Here is a 19,575-nt window from a genome sequence, read left to right on the forward strand (position 1 = left end):
ATGCCTACTCCAATGTGTGATGTGATCCCCGCCCCTTTTTATGAGCATTACCCCTGTTGACGTTGTGATTAAACAAACCCCATTCAAACAGATAAGGAGCGATCGGTGACCACTGAACTGAATGTGAGCCACTGGCTGCATCTAGTGGTCACACACTCAAACTACAGCAATCAGTCCACGCAGGAATGAAGTTGTTCGGAGGAATAGAACCAAAACCATTCACATTATTGTGCTTTAACATGAGAGGCGAAGGTGAAGGTCACTGGGATGTGGTGCATGTTGTTATTACCTTGCAGGAGGAAGCCAGCAGTGAACCATCCCGTTTCCAGCTCAGACTCTGCAGCTGGTCACCGTGCTGCTCCAGAACTGCAGACACACACGTCGTTTTAGAGGAGGTGAGGGGAGGAAAGAACGAGATACAACACTCAAGTTTTACAGGGACGAGATGAAATGGTTTAGAAAAAAGAGAAACGTGATGCCGAACAGAATGAGCACAGAATGACGGCACGCGTGAGACAAAGAACACGACAGAAAAAACATCTGGAGGAAAAGTCGTCGGGAAGAAGTGAAGCAATGAATCAAGCGCATGGACTTCAGAAAACACAAGAAATACAATGTAAACGGATCATTACGATTTAGGCGTATGAGAGGAATGATGAGCATGAGACATATTAGGCTGCAGCGCCTTAAGTGAACAGTTTCAACACCACACAAATGAAAAAAAAAGATGAGGTGCACTTGTTAAGACATTTACACACAAAGTGATTTCGAAATGAAATTCACATTTATTTATTTATTTTTTTCTTTTTATCATTCAGACATTGTTCCTCAAACACATATGAATGAGGAATGAGGGTGATGACAGCCAGTGTGTGGGGGGACAGCGCATGAAAAATATCAGCAGTGAGCAGCAGCAGCCAGGCCAGCTGTCATGAGGTTTTGGGGTATAGGGGGAGGGCGCAGTGTTCATGTGTGTGTGGAGGGAAGGTGAGGCCAGAGGATAGTGATCCTGAGGCCAGTCCGGGGGAGACTGGGACCAGGACTGCAAACCAAAAACATTACCTCTGCTGCTCCGGCACATAGACAGAGCCACAGGGCTGTAAAACGTAGGCAGTGTCAGTCAGACAGCACCCAACGAAAAAAAAAAAGGAAACCAGCCACTCCAATTACATATACATACATGTTGCACATAGAAACATAACAAAAACTGGAGACTAACTGACAAAGACTGAAATGTTAAATGTAACAAACAGTGCATGATGTACAAAAAAGGACTCCGACAAATTAATTTAGGTGTGCCGTGTGCACAAACAAACATCTGGCACTCATGTCCTCAGCTGTAGCTACCTGCGAGAGGTGCATCCTGGCGGCTGGTGTCCCAAAGCAGGGGGGACTTGGTGGCGCCAACAGCCAGCAGGCCAGAGGAGGTGGGATGGAAAGCCACCAGCTCCAGCCGGCCGTGACCTGGGCGCAGGGTGAGCTCAGGACTGCCGGGCTGCTGCAGCTCTGGGTCGCACAAACGCCACAGCTTCACCTGCGCACACACACACACACACACACACACACACACACACAGAGGGCTTCAGTAATTAGTCAGAACATACCAAAGAAGACACACGACAGGTTTGCTCAAAAACACATCAGTTTATAATCACACTCCACAAGTGTTTTCACTAGTGAGTCATCTTCCACTCAGTGATTGACATTTGCTAAAATTCAGTTTGTTTCTCTTACTATTGTGCTGTAGAAAGATTGATCAAGTAAATCAGCATTTTCCACTAAATTCAAAGATAGTTTCTTATTTCTCAACTGAACCAACTTATCGGTAAACTTGCTTTATGAACAGATAATTTTAGTAGTATTAAATCAACATCTCCTCAAAATGTCAAAATGTAGTGTTTATTTTTGTCTATCTTTAGTTTTCTATTCGCAGTGTTGGATGATGTTCTAGCTGAGTACTGATACCCACACTGAAACTGTACTACAATGGGTTAATTTCAGTCAAGTTTCGCTCTCATTTACTTGCTCAGCACAACCCAGCTGGAGAAACAGTATGTCCCGTTGGCAGAAGATGAGAGAAATGAAAGTGCGCGGCACAAATCGTGGGCACTGCAGACCACTCTGGTGTGTGTTGCAGGTCTGTGTGTGGCAATGGTTGTGTGTGTTTACACAGGTCCCTGAGGTAAACCGAGCTGCTGAGTCTGAAGATGCAGACACACGCTCAGCAGATTCCTGTAAGCTGGGGCACCTGTGGCTGTGGATAATGTGAGGAGGGAGTCTTCAAAAGGGTTTAAATAATAAAAACGAGGCAGGTTAATATCGTATTTAAAGCTCCGCCAGGAACAACAAAGTCTGAGTGGATGGAAAGAGGACTTATGTGTAAATATTCGCTAACAAGCTAGAACAAGATCAATGAAAAAGAAACACGGAACAAATGAAGGACGGAGAGCAGGGCGTCGGAGAGCTCACCGTTTCATCTCCAGAGCATGTTGCCAGGAGACTTTCATCAAAAGGAGAAAAGTCCATATCAGTCACCAGATCTAACAGAGAGGAGGGGAAGCAAACTCAAGATTAAAATTCAATCAGAGTCACGGCTTAATTTCATTTCTGAGCGCTTGCATTTCTCGTGTGATTTTTTTTTTTTTTTTATCCTTGAAGGCCAGAGTGGTGTTAGTCATGCAGCTAGAAGGAGATGACGGAGAGAAACTGAGATTAAAGACTGAGATAACGAAACACTACCAGAGTGGCAGGAAATCTGGGTGACTGTCCATTGGCCATCTGCACCAGGCTTGACTGAGGACAGGCCCAGCATCCCTCCACCTGCAGGCACAAGCACAGAAAACATCAATGGTCATACTTGGAAAAACCCGCTCTGAGTTTTAATAGTGCTTCAAAATGTCTGCCCAGCTTACTGTGAAGTTATTAGGTCACTGTAAATTAATGTACATATCATCTGATGAAATAAAGTTTCTGGGGAAAAGGAAAGCAAACACTACTCTTCATATCCTAGAAAACCATTTTTGTCATTTTTCGCCAAATCAATTTGCTCTTACCTGTAAGAGACCTTTTTATCCATCTAAAAACATAGTATTTTTGGTGTGAACTGCCCCTTTAAGTTGAATCAGTCAACTCCACATTGTGAACTGGTTACATGATAGACACTTGGTGACCCGAAAACAGTAGATCCTTCTATGTACATGAAGCGAACACTGCTGTCGACCACACTTTTATAGCCTTACCAGCCTGCTCGGTGTTGAAGGCCACCAGCTTGGAGCTGGCTTTGATGTGGTTCCCCTGGCAGGAGAAGGAACCGGCTCGGACATTGTTGATCCATCCCTGGATTTAAAGACACAGAGAGCACTCGTAAGGGAACCAAATGAATGAAGCGAGGATATGATGAGACACGTGGATATTTGGGGCCACAGAGAAGAAAAGAAATGTAATTCAAGCCCAAGTGTTTCATCAGACCACAGTGCAGAGGAGCTTCTCAAGTGACTACAATCCTAAGCGCTCCTTTGACATGTCGACACAAGCGCACAGCCAACAAGCTACACTGAAGGGTCCCGACAGAGAAAAAAAACACAGTTTTACGGTCTCGTGATTTCAGGGAGCACAAAAGACCAAGTTGCTGCCACAGCTAGAATAAAACAAAGTGAGCACCAAAATAAACAGGAAGGATCTTGCTGAGAGTGCACACACACACACACACACACATTAAGTGCCTCTGAATGAGCAATGTGTTGAGGAAGTGGAAGGGCTCCCTGCGTCGCACACACAGCAGAGAACTCTTGAAAACCTCTTTCATAACATTAACGAGGGGAGAGGACAGAGTGTCCGTGCAACAGCCTCCAACGGCTACTGCTGCGCCGCTCAACAGCTCGAGGAGGCCGAACCACAGCAGACATTTGGCCAGAGATGACATTTAACAGCTGAAACAGCTCCGTTCAAGCAGCCATGCATTTCAAAGCACCCTCCAAAAGAAAGCCTCTATCTTATCTAGGAAAATTTGGTCGTTATCTAGTCACCCACACCGGTGAAAAGTTTCGCAGTCGACTAAACTTTTCAAGAGATTCAAAGCAAAACAGAGTTGCAGCATTTTCCTAAACAACTGAAGCAGATGGGGACTTGTTTTAAGCTCCATCCGAGTAGCCACAAGCCAGATGATCTGAAATTGATTTAAGAGGACGTAATACACAGACTCTTCAAGCTTCAATCTTCACTGCAGCAAAGCTAAAAAGAGGTGGTGTAAATAACATCTTTTGAAATCAATTTGGGATCTCAGTGCATCCAGAGAGGTGGATTACCCCGGATCAGCTGTATGGAGCCATGTTGTTTTCTTTTCAATAGTCCCCATCTACTTCAGTTGTTTAGGAGAATGATGCAATATAATTTTGCTATGTAGCTCCAGAAATGCTTCATGGACTATAGCTCTTCCCCAGACTTTCCATCAGCATGGGGTGAGTAGAAAAACACATTTATTTTCACTTTTTGGGGGTAAACTTATCCTTTGTGTTTAAGGTGGAAGAAAACCCCCAATAAATAAATATCCTAAACTTGACTTATTCTGATCACGCTGCATATAAGGTGGCGCTTATTACTATCCTGGAGATTCATAGTCAATCCTTTTACTTGCAGGGGAGATAGACGTAATCCACTTATCCCCTTAGCATTTCTCCCGAACTAAATCTTGCCAAGACTCCAAAAAGGTACAAGTATTCGTCTGTCAAAATCTTTTTCAGCACTGTGGCATTTCTGCCAGACTTTCCACGGGATCGTGATCATAAACAAACCATGGCACCAAAAACTGTGTCATCATTCCACACATGAACCGACATAACTAATGCCCCTACTACTTCCTCGATCCACGTGGAAAACTCAGGATCTGTCTTTGCTTTTCCTCTTCTCTTCCCATCCCTTTGAGTCTGCCCCTCCTCTCACTTTCTGTCCCTTGTCCCACTTTTTTTTTTTTGTCATGACAGCTCCAGTCACATGACTCTCAGCACTGGGATGACCACAATCACACATATTCACTGGGCCGCTTTAACATTCACAGCAGCAAAGCACCACCTGCTGTCTCGGGAGCCTGTGCAGAAGATCTTTATGAGATACAAAGATTATCCACCGTCTCCAAACATACCAGGCATTTTTTTAACCCAGCCTCAGTGAAAACAAGGTAGCAGATTACATAACGTTAAACCACCTCAGCAAGGAGAGCTGCAGGCGCTGCAACTTGAAACAAATGGGTCCAGAAGGCGAGAAAAACATCAGATTTGAGCAAGACACCCCCATTCTCGTCTAGACATGTCGCGTCTTCCACAGCCGACAGGACAACTATCACTGACAGAGATGAAACAGGATATTAAAATCACTTTTCCTGAATATTCAAATATCCACCTTCCCCGCGTAGCGAATCCCTGCAGATTCACCCTAACTTCAAGTGTGCAGTCGGAAAATTGTGTGACGCCACCTGATTGTATGAAATCAATGCCAACAGTCAGTTAGCTATAAAATAATAGCACGGTGATGGGCGTCACTACGTCCGATGTAGGCTAGCAGCTCCATGCAACCACACGTGATGTAGTGTTCACTAGTAGCCTTGAAGTTAGTTGAATACTACTGCTGTGGATTCAGATTGTCGTGTTCTCTCAATGCTATGCAGCCTTCCAGATGCAGGAAGTTCAACATCCCTTGCAGGCAGGCGCTCCCCCAAAACACCACTTAAGTAGCACAGCTAATAACCAAATGCTAACGTTAGCTAGAGAAAACCGGCTCTGCCCAGACGCTCGCGAGCTACTCACGTCTTTCTTGGCAATTTTCGGAGTTGTGTTTTTGAATTTGGAGGTCTTAAAGCGATTCATGCTGCTTTCTCAAATTGACTTTCGTGCCTTCCGGGTGTCTCTGTCGAGCTGGTTGGTACTCGGCAGAGGACTCCTGCTACAGCTGACAGTTCAGTTTGGACGCGCGGTGTCCGCTCGCTTCGCTCGAAGGAGCTGGCCGTTCGGGCGGAGTGTTTGTTTTCCCCGCTCTAGAGGACACCATGCTCCGTCACGTGCCACTCCGGGTCACAAAACATGCGCATCCTTTTTTTATTTGACACATCTGATGCTCGTTTGCGCAATGAAACGTCTAATAAATGAATAATTTTATCCAGTCCTCACTGGAGTCTTTTTTAGCAACTTGCGGCCAGTTTATAAAAAGAAACACAAGAATTTAAGAAAAACTTTTCCAAGTCGTTTTTCTTAGGAGTGCATCTTCTCGACTCGAGCAGAACATCTTTGCGCTCTCAGTGACGCCCACTCCCTTGGGCGCATGCGCAGTGTGTCCACAGCGGCGACTAAGTGCAGGAATGATGGCGTCCTCGGCTGTCCGCTGCTCCTCACGCTGGATTACAGTCATCGTGTCCTCTGGACACCGCCGGGCCGTCGGTGCAGTTGTCTGCGCTGGCCGTGGAGGGGTCCGCGGCGTTTCAACACTGTCAGCGGAAAAACTGTGGCGAGGGGGCAGCCTGTCGTGTGGCGGAGCCGGGAAAGCGTTGACATTGAGAGGGCTGTCAGGTGAGTTATGCTAGTGGCCTAGCTAGGCTAAGCTAGGCTAATGCTGTTGTAAATGCTGGTTTAACTTACTTGAGTGACGCAGGAAAAGAAACCCAATGTTACGCGACTTGGTGAAGGCTCGAGTGGGCGTTAATGTTGGGTAGAGCTTGTTAGCTGTTGAAATCATGGTGCAATCTGCGTTGCCAACTTTGGCTTGCAGTCTCCCAGTTGAATTTGTTTAGGGGTGATGTGAGTGTTACATCGTGTTCCCATTTGGATTCCCCCTTAACCATAAACTGAAGCCAAACATATCATTGAACTAACCCAGGCATGTCTCTGACGACTCGACATAAACCTTTGTAGTATGTTTCTAGAACCTTCTATGGCAGAAGAAGCTCTCCTACAGATCAGAGCAACTTCACCAGATGTGTAACTCCTTGTGTGTTTTTCAAATATGTGTCACCTAATGTTGTCAGCTCAGTAAAGAACAAGGCTGACATGCAATTTACCTTGAAGCTGCAAAACTCCAGTTCTCAGGTGACACCTGAATGCAGCTGTAATGCAGGTTTCCTACTCTTGATAGTATTTACTTACCCCTTTTTACCCTGTTTTGCCTCGTTTCAGGTATCAAATCGCCAAATGCTGTTTCCTCACTGTCCTTTCACACAAGTGCCCCTGCCAGCAGCAAGCAGGACTTCTATCAGGTCCTTGGCATACCTCGCACAGCGACCCAGAAAGAGATCAAGAAAGCCTACTACCAGGTCTGCTCCTTCGCAGCTTGTAATTGTTCTTAGACAGACAGCAGTCGCAGTAGTTGACAGTGTGTTTGTGTCCCCTCAGATGGCCAAGAAGTATCACCCTGACACCAACAAAGAAGATCCACAAGCCAAGGAGAAATTTGCTCAGCTGGCCGAAGCTTACGAGGTCTAGTCTCAGTCTTTATTCAAGTTTTCTCTGCCACATCAACTGTGTATTTTCCCTCAATCTCATTAGAATAACACATCTTTGCTATGTGTCTCTCGCAGGTCTTAAGTGATGAAGGTAAGAGGAAGCAGTACGATACATATGGCTCAACAGGCTTTGACGCGGGTCAAGCCAGTGGAGGGCAGCAATACTGGTCTGGACAGACGAGCAACGTGGACCCAGAGGAGCTGTTCCGCAAGATCTTTGGGGAATTCTCAGGAGGCCGCGGCTTTGGAGACTTCAATGCCATTTTTGATCAGCCACAAGAGGTATGTGTGAGCCAAGGAGTGCCTTCATTTGAGTTTTTGTGAGCTCACCTGGTTAATTTTTATTTGTGCACTCTCAGAGTGATGAATTTGCCTCTTATTTTTTCCACACAGTACATGATGGAGCTCACTTTCACCCAGGCAGCAAAAGGAGTCAACAAAGAGATCTCTGTTAACATAGACGCAGCCTGTCAGCGCTGTGATGGTAAGGGCCACGAGCCAGGCTCCAAGGTCCAGCACTGTCACTACTGCAATGGCTCCGGCATGGTAAGATATCTAACAGGCTGTCTTTCTTCAAAGTGTGTTTGGGTTGAGTTACTAAACACATATATGTTGTCTTCCCTGTAGGAGACCGTAAACACGGGACCGTTTGTGATGCGCTCTACGTGTCGACAGTGTGGTGGCAAAGGCACAGTCATCTCCAACCCCTGTCGCTCCTGCCGTGGGAGGGGGCAGACCAAGCAGAAGAAGAACGTGATGGTTCCTGTTCCTGCAGGTCAGTCTCACTCAGCTGTCTGATGCAGGCTTGTGCCTGTTTTTTACGCTCACAGATTTTAAGGCTAATTAAATGCTGTAATTGTTTTTATCTCTAGTTATGAGCCTGACATGGTGTGAGTATGAAATCAGGATGACCATGCTTCCATATTTTCAAGCCTAAAGGGAGTGAGGATTTCACACTGAAACCATTGATCTTTACACTGAACATTAATATAGATCATGTTTTGTTGTTGCTTTAAGGAGTGGAGGATGGTCAGACAGTCAGAATGCCTGTTGGTAAGAAGGAGATCTTCATCACATTTAGGGTAAGTATCTACATGAAGTCTTTATCATCGGTACTGATCTCACAAGAAATCCAGGCCAGAAATAAACAAGTGCAAGTTCACTTCAGTGCCACTATAATAGGATTGTCTCGAGACATTGAGCTGTCTGAGCTCTTTTACCTCTAATTAACACAGTCAACATGATGGTTCATTGCTTTTTGATCTGTTGATGCCATGTGTAATTGATAGTGATGTGCATTGTGTCCATGTTCAGGTCCAAAAAAGTCCTGTGTTCAGGAGGGATGGTGCAGACGTCCACTCTGACCTCTTTGTCTCTGTGGCACAAGCTGTGCTAGGCGGCACAGCCAGGACACAGGGCCTTTATGAAACTCTCAACTTATCAGTAAGTAGATACGTACATTCTCAGGTTTCTCCTCTAATGAGGAAACATTTCAGACCCCTAGTGTGCGATATCGAAGTTGTTTTTGTTGTCTTCAGATCCCTGCAGGCATCCAGGCAGACCAGAGGATTCGTCTGTCAGGAAAGGGAATCGCTCGTATCAGTGGCCACGGCTTCGGAGACCATTATGTGCATGTCAAAATAAAAGTACCCAAGTAAGTAAGGTTCCTCTTTTTGCTTCAGTAAAAACGGGTGTGTTTCTACCAGACGGGGCTATGAGAGGGCATTGTGATCGAATACAATAAGTCTTTGTAGTCTAGAGGAAAAGGGATGTTTTCCAAACCGAAGGATCATAAGATGTGGTTTTCCTGCATAGGACACTGACCGACAGACAAAGAGCTCTGCTAATGAGCTATGCTGAGGACGAGACAGACGTGGAAGGGACGGTGAACGGTGTCACTGCCACCACCACAGGTAAGAGGAAAATGTATGTGATTGTACCACCAGTGTGTATATATTATTTTATGGCATTTTTATGCTTGGAATCTTATCTGAATATTCCATTGACCAACCTCAATAAAATTCTGTAGTCTACAAAATATCTTTTACCCTCCTCTGAACAGGTAATGTCATTGTTGTGTGACATCAGACAACAAGGGGTAGATGGGTTTTCCCATAACTCGACTTTGTAAAGGGTTCCATCTTAATTTCTGTAATAAAAGGTCAAAAATGACCAAGACCTGGAAAGCGTCATTAGTCTGAAGACTGGCTGATGCAGTATTAATCTCTGTCCAGGTGGGGGCAGCGGTGGTAAGCTGTCTGAGGGAGGGCAAAGCAAGCATGACAAGAAGAGAGCAGAGTTGAAACAAGAGGGGGGCTTCTTCTCCACAATTAAGAAATTGTTTAGTTCTTCCTGACAGCCACAAACCAGGTAGGACTGGTATTCCTCCCACTCCACTCTGTTGTGTTGGATGATGGATGGATGTGATGCAACACTTATTTTTAGGATAACTTCATTATCTGGTTTGTGGCTGTCACTTAAAACCACTGATGCATGCACCCCTGCATTCAACTGGATGTTTAGCCAGGGTGGAATCTCCTATATGTCCTGTCTGCATCTTGTATGTGCCACTATAAGAGTATATTTTATAACATTCTTTTCCTTCTTAAAGGTAAAAGGTCATCCTGGAACTGAGGAGCTTCATTAGCAGTAGATCAGAGGACAGCGTAGAACAAGAAGCACCACATCATAAAGAGGCAGGTGGTCGAGGAATATTGGGTGTTGGATGAGGCCCACAGAGGTTTAAGACGGATCAGTACGGACCTACCAGCCCTGCAGAGGATTACCTGCTCTGTTTTTCTGCCAAAGTGAATCCACACACAAGAGGATGTTTCAGTGCCCCAGTGTTGCCTCCTTGTCAAATGTCCATCAAGGCCTACAAAGACTTATCATTGAGCATAGCAGTCGGTGCACGTCGATTTTCCTGTTGATAACCACAAAAACCTTGAACGATAGAACAGAATCTATGTGCACAGAAATAAATTATTGTCTTGATCAAGACAGAGAGTTAAACATTAACTGACCCTTCTGTTATTAATCTTTTTGTTCTCTATGCCTCTGTAATGTCTTCATGAACGCTTGAATCTTTCCCTAAATTCTCAGCGTCGTCAGTGCTCACAGGGCATCACCAGACTTACCCATGTTTACCCTTAAATTGTTGGGACAGTGAAGATGTGTCTCTGCAGTGGTTAGTCTGTCTCTTTTCCTCTCAAACTTGAAGGTTTGGCTCTCCTCAGCTGTGAATGCTTCTGACCGGACTCTGTCCCACGTTTAGCTCTTTGCATTAAGAATTCAGTTTGAGTTCTTCATTACATTTGTACATAGACAACTGTGGATCATACAGCTGCATCAATGTGTCACATAGGAGATATACTGTACATCTATAATAAAGCTACGGTGTGGGAAAAGCTTCTGCTTAATGTTGACCAACATCTTCTGCCAATACATTGAATATTTGTTGAGATGTGTCATTCAACCATAAAGGTCAACGTCATGGTGGCGCTAGAGGAAGTTAGATTCATCCTCCCAGGAACATGAAATGTATGAAATGTGCCAATTCATCTGTTACATATGTAGAGATATTTCCTGAGCAATGTGGCTTAAAAGCTAGTAAAATGTCAAACCATAAATTAGATCACCATTAACAATGCTGGCAATGAAAGAACACAAGGATTCATGAATAAATCCTGGATCTTTTGTTTGAAGCATTTTTAGACAGCATCTGCTAGATATGAAAGCCAATTTCAACCAGTTTAGACAGTAATTAATAAAAACTTCACCTTGATCTTGAAATATTTATATCATAATTACAAGATAAATAGTCAAAAGTATCAACTGCTTATGGTGGATCATGTGTAGTTCTCTTCTTTAGAGAGAGGCTCCCACAGCTAAAAGACACGAAACTGATTAACTATTCATCAAAGACAATCATATATTTACATTTGTTTTACTTCTACCAAGGAGGATGGATTTTAACCCATGTCCACTGGTTTGTTGGTTACTTTGTCAGCAGGATTACACAAACATGACTGAGCAGCATGAGCCGGAAAACAGACTTTATTTTATTACAGACAGCACATCTTACTCCTGTATTTTTTTTTGTTACTCTCAAAAAGTATTCTAGCCATTCAGTCACTAATAAAGCTTTGTCCAGTTAAATACACAAAGGGATTAAGAGCATAGTTAATGACAACGCAAGAGAATCCAAAGATCGACATGAATCAGTCATGCATCCCACTCACTTTAATCCCAGTTTCATCGATGGCCAAAAACAACCTGAACTCCTGAGATCCGAGTAAATGTCCCTTCAATATGTTCTAAAAAATACTGTAGCATTATGACGCATCACACTAGCTTCAGAAAACTAAAATAACACATGGACACTGAGCTGCGGGAATATATGAGGGCAGGCTCTGTATCCGTCCTCCATATGCAGTTACTGTATACTGCCATCTGACTGCAACATGAACCTGAGACTCTCAAGTACAAAAACCGTTTCTTAAATCGTTAACGTCTGCGATCGAGCAGACAGCTACAGCTGTTGTCCCGAATGGGTTCTGCTAATGAAAGGACTACTTTACATCCATTTGTGTGAATGCATTGTGCAAATACAAACAGCACAGGAACCTGGTTGAAATGCTGTTATCAGCAGGTTTCCTTTGGTGTGTCAAATAAATTCAAGCAAAAAACAAACAGTCTGCCTGGAAAGATAAAGCAAAGTTATTAAATGGAATTACTGTGTCGGGATAAATACTGAGGTTACAGGAAATTGCAATTGCACAGCGTACAGTACACACAGCACAACATATTCCTTTTGCCAAGTTGTGCAGGGCAGTTTTTTTCCCATTATACAGTATGAACAGCATGTGAATAAAGTTTGCTCATAAATCCATCATGACTGGATACACAAATGAGCTGAGCTGCTGAAGGACCTAACGTATACGTACCTAACCTGAAGTAGTTCATAATAAACCACAGCACTTAAGATTCATCTAGCCTTCATGTAGTAGACAGACTGGGAATGTTGAAAAAAAAAAAGAAGAATATTTCCTTTTAAAACAGCTGCAGCCACATCTGCTAACACCTTTGTCCTAATATAGGCCCCCGTGGCAGGTAAAACTGAATCAGCAGTGAGTCATACATCATGGAAAGTTTAGCGATGCATTTGGACCAAACAACAGGCAGAGAACTGAACATGCATCAGTAGAGATTCAAATATCCTGTAGTTTTACTATATTCACGAGTATCTGAAGGATGTTTATTAGTCTTACACTTGTCAAAGTGTAGGTATGCTATATTTCTTTAAAAAAACGACTCCTATTACCTCTCTCACGGTACACCTGTGCAAACCTTTTGAGGTCACGTCTGAATAACGAAATGTGATGATGGATTTAAAAAAAACAAAACATTGCTGCAGTGCATGTGATTTCACATTATGCTTGGAATGGCAGGTAAAAAAAATACAATACAGTCGATGAGGACATTTTTCCAAGTTTACATTTTGAAAATAAACCGCTGTTTTCACTGCTGGCGTTTTTAACTCGTACATTACTTCCCGTCCCTGCTTAAATTTACAATCCCTCTGATGCAAATAACACAAAGGCCTCATTAAAAAAACAACACAGCAGTCTACCCAGAAAAAACCCACTGTGCTGTTATACTAATGCATAATATTTGCATAGTATGTTTCAGCTCACCAAAATTCGTTCTTCATTCTTAACTACTTTTAACACTACAACAATCTAAAAGTCACCTTGCTCTGTCAGTTTCAGTAAAATTAAGGGGAAAGTGCCATTTTACAACAAATCAGCAACTCAAGCCTTGTCTTTTCATGACAAAAAAAAATCAGAAAACACCCACAACAAGTGTTAAAATACCATCAAACACACTGGAATATGTGAATGGGACAGTGTGAAGGAGGTAGTGATAAAAAAAAGGCAGGAGGATAAACTGTCAAAAAGCTTGATAGATGGATGGATGGATGTATGGATGGAGTTGATGTCTTATGGTCCTATGGATCATTAACAAGTTTATTTCCTGTCAGCCAACCGTTAAGCAAACATGTAACATTAAATAAACTTGTAGCAGATACGAATGTCTGAAACTGGTCCACAGTTTAAGGGGATTTCCTAGTCTCCTTACTGTCCTTCCTTCACTCTCTCTCTCTCTCTCTCTCACTCTCTCTCTCACAGCAGCAGGGTGTCAAGGCGACGGCTGGATCACATCAGATACCAGGCAGCCAATCCAGCCAGAGCGGCAAACCAAGTAGCAAACAGGACCTGCCCTGTTGGGTGTCGGAGCACGGCCATGGCAAGCTGACAGGCGTACGCTGTTCCACCTGATGCCGCTGTGACATAAAAGGGGCATGAAGACGAAAACCAACTTAGATCCTCATGTAGCTTTAAAAAGCGTTGACCTTCATTTAATATAATTTTAAATTATTATTCACAGTGGCACAATGATAACAGGCAGGAGTATGAAAGCATACCCATTTTGGCAGCGTAGTAGGGACACTTGTTGATGTCTCCATCCATTGCTCCATGGACCGGCATGCCAGCGTCTAAAACCTCCTCCTGGATGGTTTTGCCGATCTCCTCCAACTCATCGAACACCTGCCAGCAAACGTGCAGCATGTGATGTCATCAACCGTGTTTCATACCCTATGTTCTAGAAATGTTTCATGGGTAAAACAACCAGACGGTCCAGAAGGTCTGTCTGAGCATCTGTTTTGGCTAATCCAACACCGTAAACGTCTATCGTCTAAGTATTATCATCAAGCGGGCCTGATAAATGTACAACATTGTCTACAAGGGCCCAATACACCTGATATAGTAAACAGATGGTTACCATAGATTAGGATAACATTAGAGGATCACAGTGCCTTCAATAATAAACTTCATACCTAAACTCTTTTCACGCACATCTCTACTGAAAAAGGAGCAAAGCACACACTGATGTTTCCAGACTTAGCCTGCATATTCTGTCTCTCTGACCTCCTTCTCCCTGGTCCCTTACCTCCATGTTGAACTGGAATGCCTTGACAGCCTCGTCAACAAGCCTCTTCTTTGTTTCCGTGTCCAGCTCCAGCTCGTTCATCCGACTACGGTACAGCTGCTTGAATGCTTTGGCGCTATGGATGGCATCGAACTGATAGAACTCCAGGCCCTCCCCTGTGGGAGGCAGCTTCATGGCTCTCTGCGCCACCTTCTTCAGCACCTGGCCCCCGGACAGGTCCCCCATGTAGCGGGTGTAGGCGTGAGCCACCAGCAGCACTGGGTCCTCCTGCCCTACTTGATGAATACGGTCCACGTAGCGTTGGGTGGCCTGGGAGCAGCTGACCTGGCTCTGCCAGTCGCGGCCATAAAAGTACTCAAGGTCACGGGCCAGGGCCTCATGGCGGTGCAGCTCTGCAGGGAAATATAGTGGGGCAAAGTGGGGGTGGTCTTTGTTCCTTTCAATCTCCTCCTCCATGGCTGTGTATGTGTGGTAAAGTGCCACAGCACCAAGCTGGGAAAGCCAGACAGAATAATTTAAAAGTAAGTCTTTGATCATTTTTTATCTGAACATTTATGACATTAGTTTATACATCATTTGTTTATTAAAGAACTCTTCAACATTGTATAAATTCTCCCTGACATGCTCCAGACTAACCTTAAAGAGCTCTTTGCGGATGCGACCCCTGAGGAAATCTTTCACAAACTGGGTGTTCTCAGCCTTTTCATGCACCTCTTTGGTCCCTGCTGCTAGCATCTCTGACAGATCCTCAGGTCTGGGGAAATGAAAGAGAAACAAGGAGTTGCACTGTATGTTATGACAGATCAACAACAACTTAATGCTGTTACAATACTGGTGAGAGAATTACCTGAGGGTGTCTTCTTTTTCCTCATATGCAGGCCTCGCTCCATTGGACACACTCACTGATTTCTCCATCTTCTCTGCTGTAATTTGTGGTGTGTTTCTGGAACAAGTGAAAGACAAACACCTCGAATAATATAGCATCGATCATGTTTAAGTTTCATTACAATGCACATTACTGAATCTTACATTTAATAATTAAACACTGTTAACAGTTTTAAGATATAATCAACAGAAACTAAACCTCCGAGTAACTTTTATCTTCACTGTGGATTAACCTGCTTGGTTTCTTCTCAATTACCTGACTAGATGTTTGGCCAATAAAATGTCAGAAAATGGGTGAAAATGTTGCTCAATGTTTTCCCAAAGAACAAGATGATGTCCTCAAATGTCTGATTTTGTCCACAACCCAAAGATTTTCAGTCAAATGCCATAGAGAAAATCAAGAGAATATTCATGTTTAAGAAGCTGAGTATTCTGACACTGAAATCGACTAAAATAACTACTACCAATGTCAACTGTCTAACTGAATAGTTAACAACTAATCGATGAATTGTTGCTGCTCTAACAGTAAATTATGTACTATTGTTTTTGTATTATCACAATGACCTATACTAGTTGCTACTGTCCAGAAGTGTCATTTGAGCCAGGATCACACAACGGCTTTTTCAGGCAAAATGACAACAATCCGGCAGCGGTGTTCCCTGCAGTTCTAGAGACCTTTACATCTGCACAATAACAACATACTGATGCTATTTATTTCATAATTCATTACATCTTATCTAAAATCAGGGAGTGAGGTCACCAGACACAGTCATGGTAAAATGACCCATGACAGTCATCAGGTCCTTATTTAGCAAATTAAGGATTTAACCAACTTTCCACTTCCTCTCTCTGCATCATTATACTTTAACACTGCCTTTGGATCTCTAGCCACAAGTATCAGAGAGACAAAAACTATATATCTAGGTACAGTATCCATCAACCCTTACCAAAGAGGCAGCAGAGGTCTGATCAGGGGAGCTGATATCACCCCACTCCTGTTTCCTTTAGCTGATGTCCCTGAGATGATGGTCAAAGTCATGAAGCCTTCTGCCCCTTGATGCAGCTGCTTAAGCCTTTGGCCTCATTTGCTCTGAACAGAGGAAGATAAGGCAGTGTTAGCTGATACAGTCCAGCAGGGGCTGGCCTCGACGACATGAATACAGCCAAACAAAGGCAGCTCATACAACACAGCACAGGCCTTCTGGCGTTTACCACAAGTCTCGAAGAATAACAAGTAACCTAGGTATGAGCTAGCTAGTGTTGTATGAGGCGAGTTGTCAGACTGATTTAATTCCGTTCAGTCCCTCACTGTGACGAAAAATCAACCTTCCATCGACATATGAAGTAATGTATCGCTTGTCTCACCTGACGGTAATGCTGTCTAACTTGCTAAGAGCATCCTTTTGACAGCAACAGCTAACTTTACTGGAGGATGCTAGCAAAGTTGGCTAACAGCTAGCTAGCTTGTCAACAACCGAGAGTTGGCACATTTTGACGAGCAGCGGTACATAACACTGCAGCATCGACGCGTTTATACACGTATGAACGGTATATTATTGTGTCAGAAGGCTTTGGTATCAAATTGCCATTTACAAACCTTCCCCCCAGCACTGTGAAGCGGTCCGCTTGGCTACAAAATCAAGTTGGAGATTCAGGACGGAACTGTCCGTCTAACTCCGCCCCCACCCGGCCCCTCGAGTCAGGTGCTCCTCCACCGGAAGTGCTGAGGTTGTAGTTTTCAGTACCACATCTGCCAAAGGTCTGTAGGCTGGCTGTAATGTCTCTGCTGCTTCTACTGCTGCTACAAGTAGCACTGCTGGGAGCTACAGTGATCAGTGCTGTCAATTACTTATCATAGATACAATAAAATGAGATTAAGACTAAGTTTAATGAAAAAATATTCCCATGGTAAATCATAATCATGAGATTAAAGTCATAATTATGAGATAAAAGTCATAGTCATGGGAGATACAGTCATAATTTTGAGATAAGAGTCGTAATTAAGATAAAGATAAAGACTGAAAAAGATAAAAGTCATTTTATAAGAATATTATGTTATATTCTAAAACCCCAAAAGTCATAATTCTTGGACACATGTCAGAACTACAACATGAAAAAAGTAGAGAAAGATGAGATGACAGTAATAATTATTGGATAAAATGTAACATAATGACACAATATTAGAAATTATTAGTTAAAAGTCAAGATTATAAGATTATGGGATATATGCCATACATGTGAAACAAAACAAAAGCAATATGATGAGATGCAAATTCATAATTATGAGATAAAACAACAAAATTAGCTTCATAATTACTGTTTTATCTCATAATCAGGATTCTTTTTTCTCCCATAATTGTGGATGTTGCAGCTAAAAGAAGACAACAATGTCATGAGAGTTCAGAGGAGAGCAGGGAAAGTACTGATTTGTTAGTAACAAAAACAAGGTAACTGTCAACTGTTGTCAAAAGGATTTTTCAATAAAAACCTTTTTTCTTCTGCAAAATCCAAACAGGAATGACTACTGAGTCTGCTAGTTTACTGGTAATATCATGTTATAATTACCATGATATTCTGATATTTCATTATCTTGTCACAAGTCACAGAGACCACATCAGCAGGTGGGAAGAGAATAACCACAAGATGGCATTCTCACCAAGCAAATACCATTTAACTGGCAGGATTTAATTTCTCCCTTTATGTATCTTAATCTGTGTTATCAACAAATTACCCTCTATTGCTCTCTCAGGCCACACTGAAATTATTATGCTGTTGTAGATCTTACATAACCACAAAAACACATCAGTTTATTTCCGCAATTACCTCTGTTATTATGACAGTGTTTACTGCTGTGTTGTAAAAAGTGGAGCCTCAGTATGAAATGAGCATCTTTTTTTCTTTTTTTTTTTCCTGCACAGAGTGGATCCTGAGTGCAACATCAACAAACCTGAAGCTCTCACAGCTTCAACCTCTTGGTCGTAAACACAACACAAAGCTTATACCTGGATATTTATTTATTTATTTATTTTATTTTATATACACAGTTCTTCCAAAAAAAAAAAAAATGTAGACACCGTGGAGCCAGCTATGGCTCAGTCAGTCCCTCGGGCGCGAACAAAACAGGTTTTTCTCCATGTTATGTTGTTTACGCCGTGCTGTTTTTGCCAGTAACACATCATCGTTTAATCACGCTTCTGCAGGTGTTTCTGTGTGCGTATGATTCACGCGTGCTGTTTATGAATTATGCACGAGGCGGTTGTTTGTGCCCTTGAGTCAAGTTGTACAACGGCGTGCGACAGCGTATGTATGGTGTGTATGTAGACATCTGTCTGTGCGTACATGATGCATATGGGGCAGAGAATGTGTGTGAGAGAGAGAAAGAAAAAGAGAGAGAGAAAGAGATAGAGAGGTAGGGCATGTTTTTAGTCTGACAGCCGGCTGCAGTGTCAGATGCTCGGTTGGCGGGGCAGCTGAGTGCCGGGGGAGGCTGGTTGAAGGGGCGTGGGGGGGTTTTAGCTAACAAGATGATTCACTTCTCTCCAATGGTGCCAGCAAGCTGTTGCCATTATGTTTAATTGCTTTGCAGAGTGCTTCTGTGGCACTGATGCAGTTCAACAACAGGGTTCAATAACTTTGCACTAAAAAAGCTCACGGGGACTGGGAAACTTCATATCCCCCTTGGCTGCTATTTTTTTTTTTTTTTCAATTTATAGATGAGAGCTACACAAAACAAATGTTCAGCGGCCGTGATTTGACTCCATTTTGCTGTCATTCCCTTTTGTTTTTCAATCTGGTCTGCTGAGGACCCCATATGTGATGTGTGCTTGCAAATGCCGCAGCAAAACCAGGACGTAAACACGCTTCATAGGACATGCAGCAAGAGGTCCATTTCAGCATTTCATCCGAGGCTTTAGATCGCATCATGGCAACAAAAAAAAAGAAAGAAAAAAGAAAAGAAAAGAAAATGGGAGGATAAAAAAAGAGAAACAAAAGGTTAATAAGGTTAATACAGCACAAACCCCAACAGGTCTGAGAACGACAAGAATACAGAAGCAGCATTATTAAGATTATCTGTATGTCCACAAATCTGATTCACATGGGTTTTGGCAAAGGAAGTCCTTTTACGTGCTATTTCTGCTGTTAGTCTTGATCCATATCATATCAATGCAGAGACTGTGAGGTAACACTTCATT

The 19,575-nt window shown here is 43.1% G+C and overlaps 3 protein-coding genes across 4 annotated transcripts in view; 1 reads left to right on the forward strand and 2 right to left on the reverse strand.

Annotated features, from left to right (window-relative positions):
* The window catches only part of coro7 (coronin 7), a 112,091-nt gene extending 106,024 nt beyond the window's left edge, over nucleotides 1-6,067 (reverse strand). Inside the window, exons 1-6 of the mRNA XM_037089607.1 lie at nucleotides 5,799-6,067; nucleotides 3,240-3,336; nucleotides 2,740-2,820; nucleotides 2,470-2,540; nucleotides 1,348-1,534; nucleotides 290-366 (exon numbers count right to left, since the gene is read on the reverse strand). Of these exons, the coding sequence (XP_036945502.1) occupies nucleotides 290-366; nucleotides 1,348-1,534; nucleotides 2,470-2,540; nucleotides 2,740-2,820; nucleotides 3,240-3,336; nucleotides 5,799-5,858 (573 nt within the window). The 5' untranslated portion in view covers nucleotides 5,859-6,067. The remainder of the gene's footprint in view (nucleotides 1-289; nucleotides 367-1,347; nucleotides 1,535-2,469; nucleotides 2,541-2,739; nucleotides 2,821-3,239; nucleotides 3,337-5,798) is intronic.
* Nucleotides 6,068-6,207: 140 nt separating this feature from the next.
* dnaja3a (DnaJ heat shock protein family (Hsp40) member A3a) lies at nucleotides 6,208-10,893 on the forward strand. Of its 2 annotated transcripts, none has more exons than XM_037089613.1 (11): nucleotides 6,208-6,554; nucleotides 7,158-7,294; nucleotides 7,374-7,457; nucleotides 7,559-7,765; nucleotides 7,877-8,029; nucleotides 8,111-8,258; nucleotides 8,501-8,565; nucleotides 8,798-8,926; nucleotides 9,022-9,137; nucleotides 9,299-9,396; nucleotides 9,718-10,016. In XM_037089613.1, exons 1-11 carry the CDS (start codon nucleotides 6,347-6,349, stop codon nucleotides 9,837-9,839), a joined length of 1,467 nt encoding a protein of 488 aa, XP_036945508.1. In that variant the 5' UTR covers nucleotides 6,208-6,346; the 3' UTR covers nucleotides 9,840-10,016. The 2 variants fall into 2 exon arrangements, with proteins under 2 accessions (XP_036945508.1, XP_036945507.1); XM_037089612.1 differs by lacking the exon at nucleotides 9,718-10,016 and adding an exon at nucleotides 10,095-10,893 and having other exon boundaries at nucleotides 6,234-6,554.
* A 628-nt stretch (nucleotides 10,894-11,521) lies between these two features.
* hmox2b (heme oxygenase 2b) lies at nucleotides 11,522-17,121 on the reverse strand. Its single transcript, XM_037089614.1, has 7 exons — nucleotides 16,980-17,121; nucleotides 16,330-16,472; nucleotides 15,345-15,440; nucleotides 15,134-15,251; nucleotides 14,498-14,989; nucleotides 13,971-14,094; nucleotides 11,522-13,829 (listed from the first exon to the last, which is right to left on the reverse strand). Exons 3-7 carry the CDS (start codon nucleotides 15,410-15,412, stop codon nucleotides 13,702-13,704), a joined length of 930 nt encoding a protein of 309 aa, XP_036945509.1. The 5' UTR covers nucleotides 15,413-15,440; nucleotides 16,330-16,472; nucleotides 16,980-17,121; the 3' UTR covers nucleotides 11,522-13,701.
* Nucleotides 17,122-19,575: the final 2,454 nt, after the last annotated feature.

This window comes from Acanthopagrus latus, chromosome 23 (assembly GCF_904848185.1).
Source record: "Acanthopagrus latus isolate v.2019 chromosome 23, fAcaLat1.1, whole genome shotgun sequence".
In the NCBI taxonomy this organism is placed as follows: Eukaryota; Metazoa; Chordata; class Actinopteri; order Spariformes; family Sparidae; genus Acanthopagrus; species Acanthopagrus latus.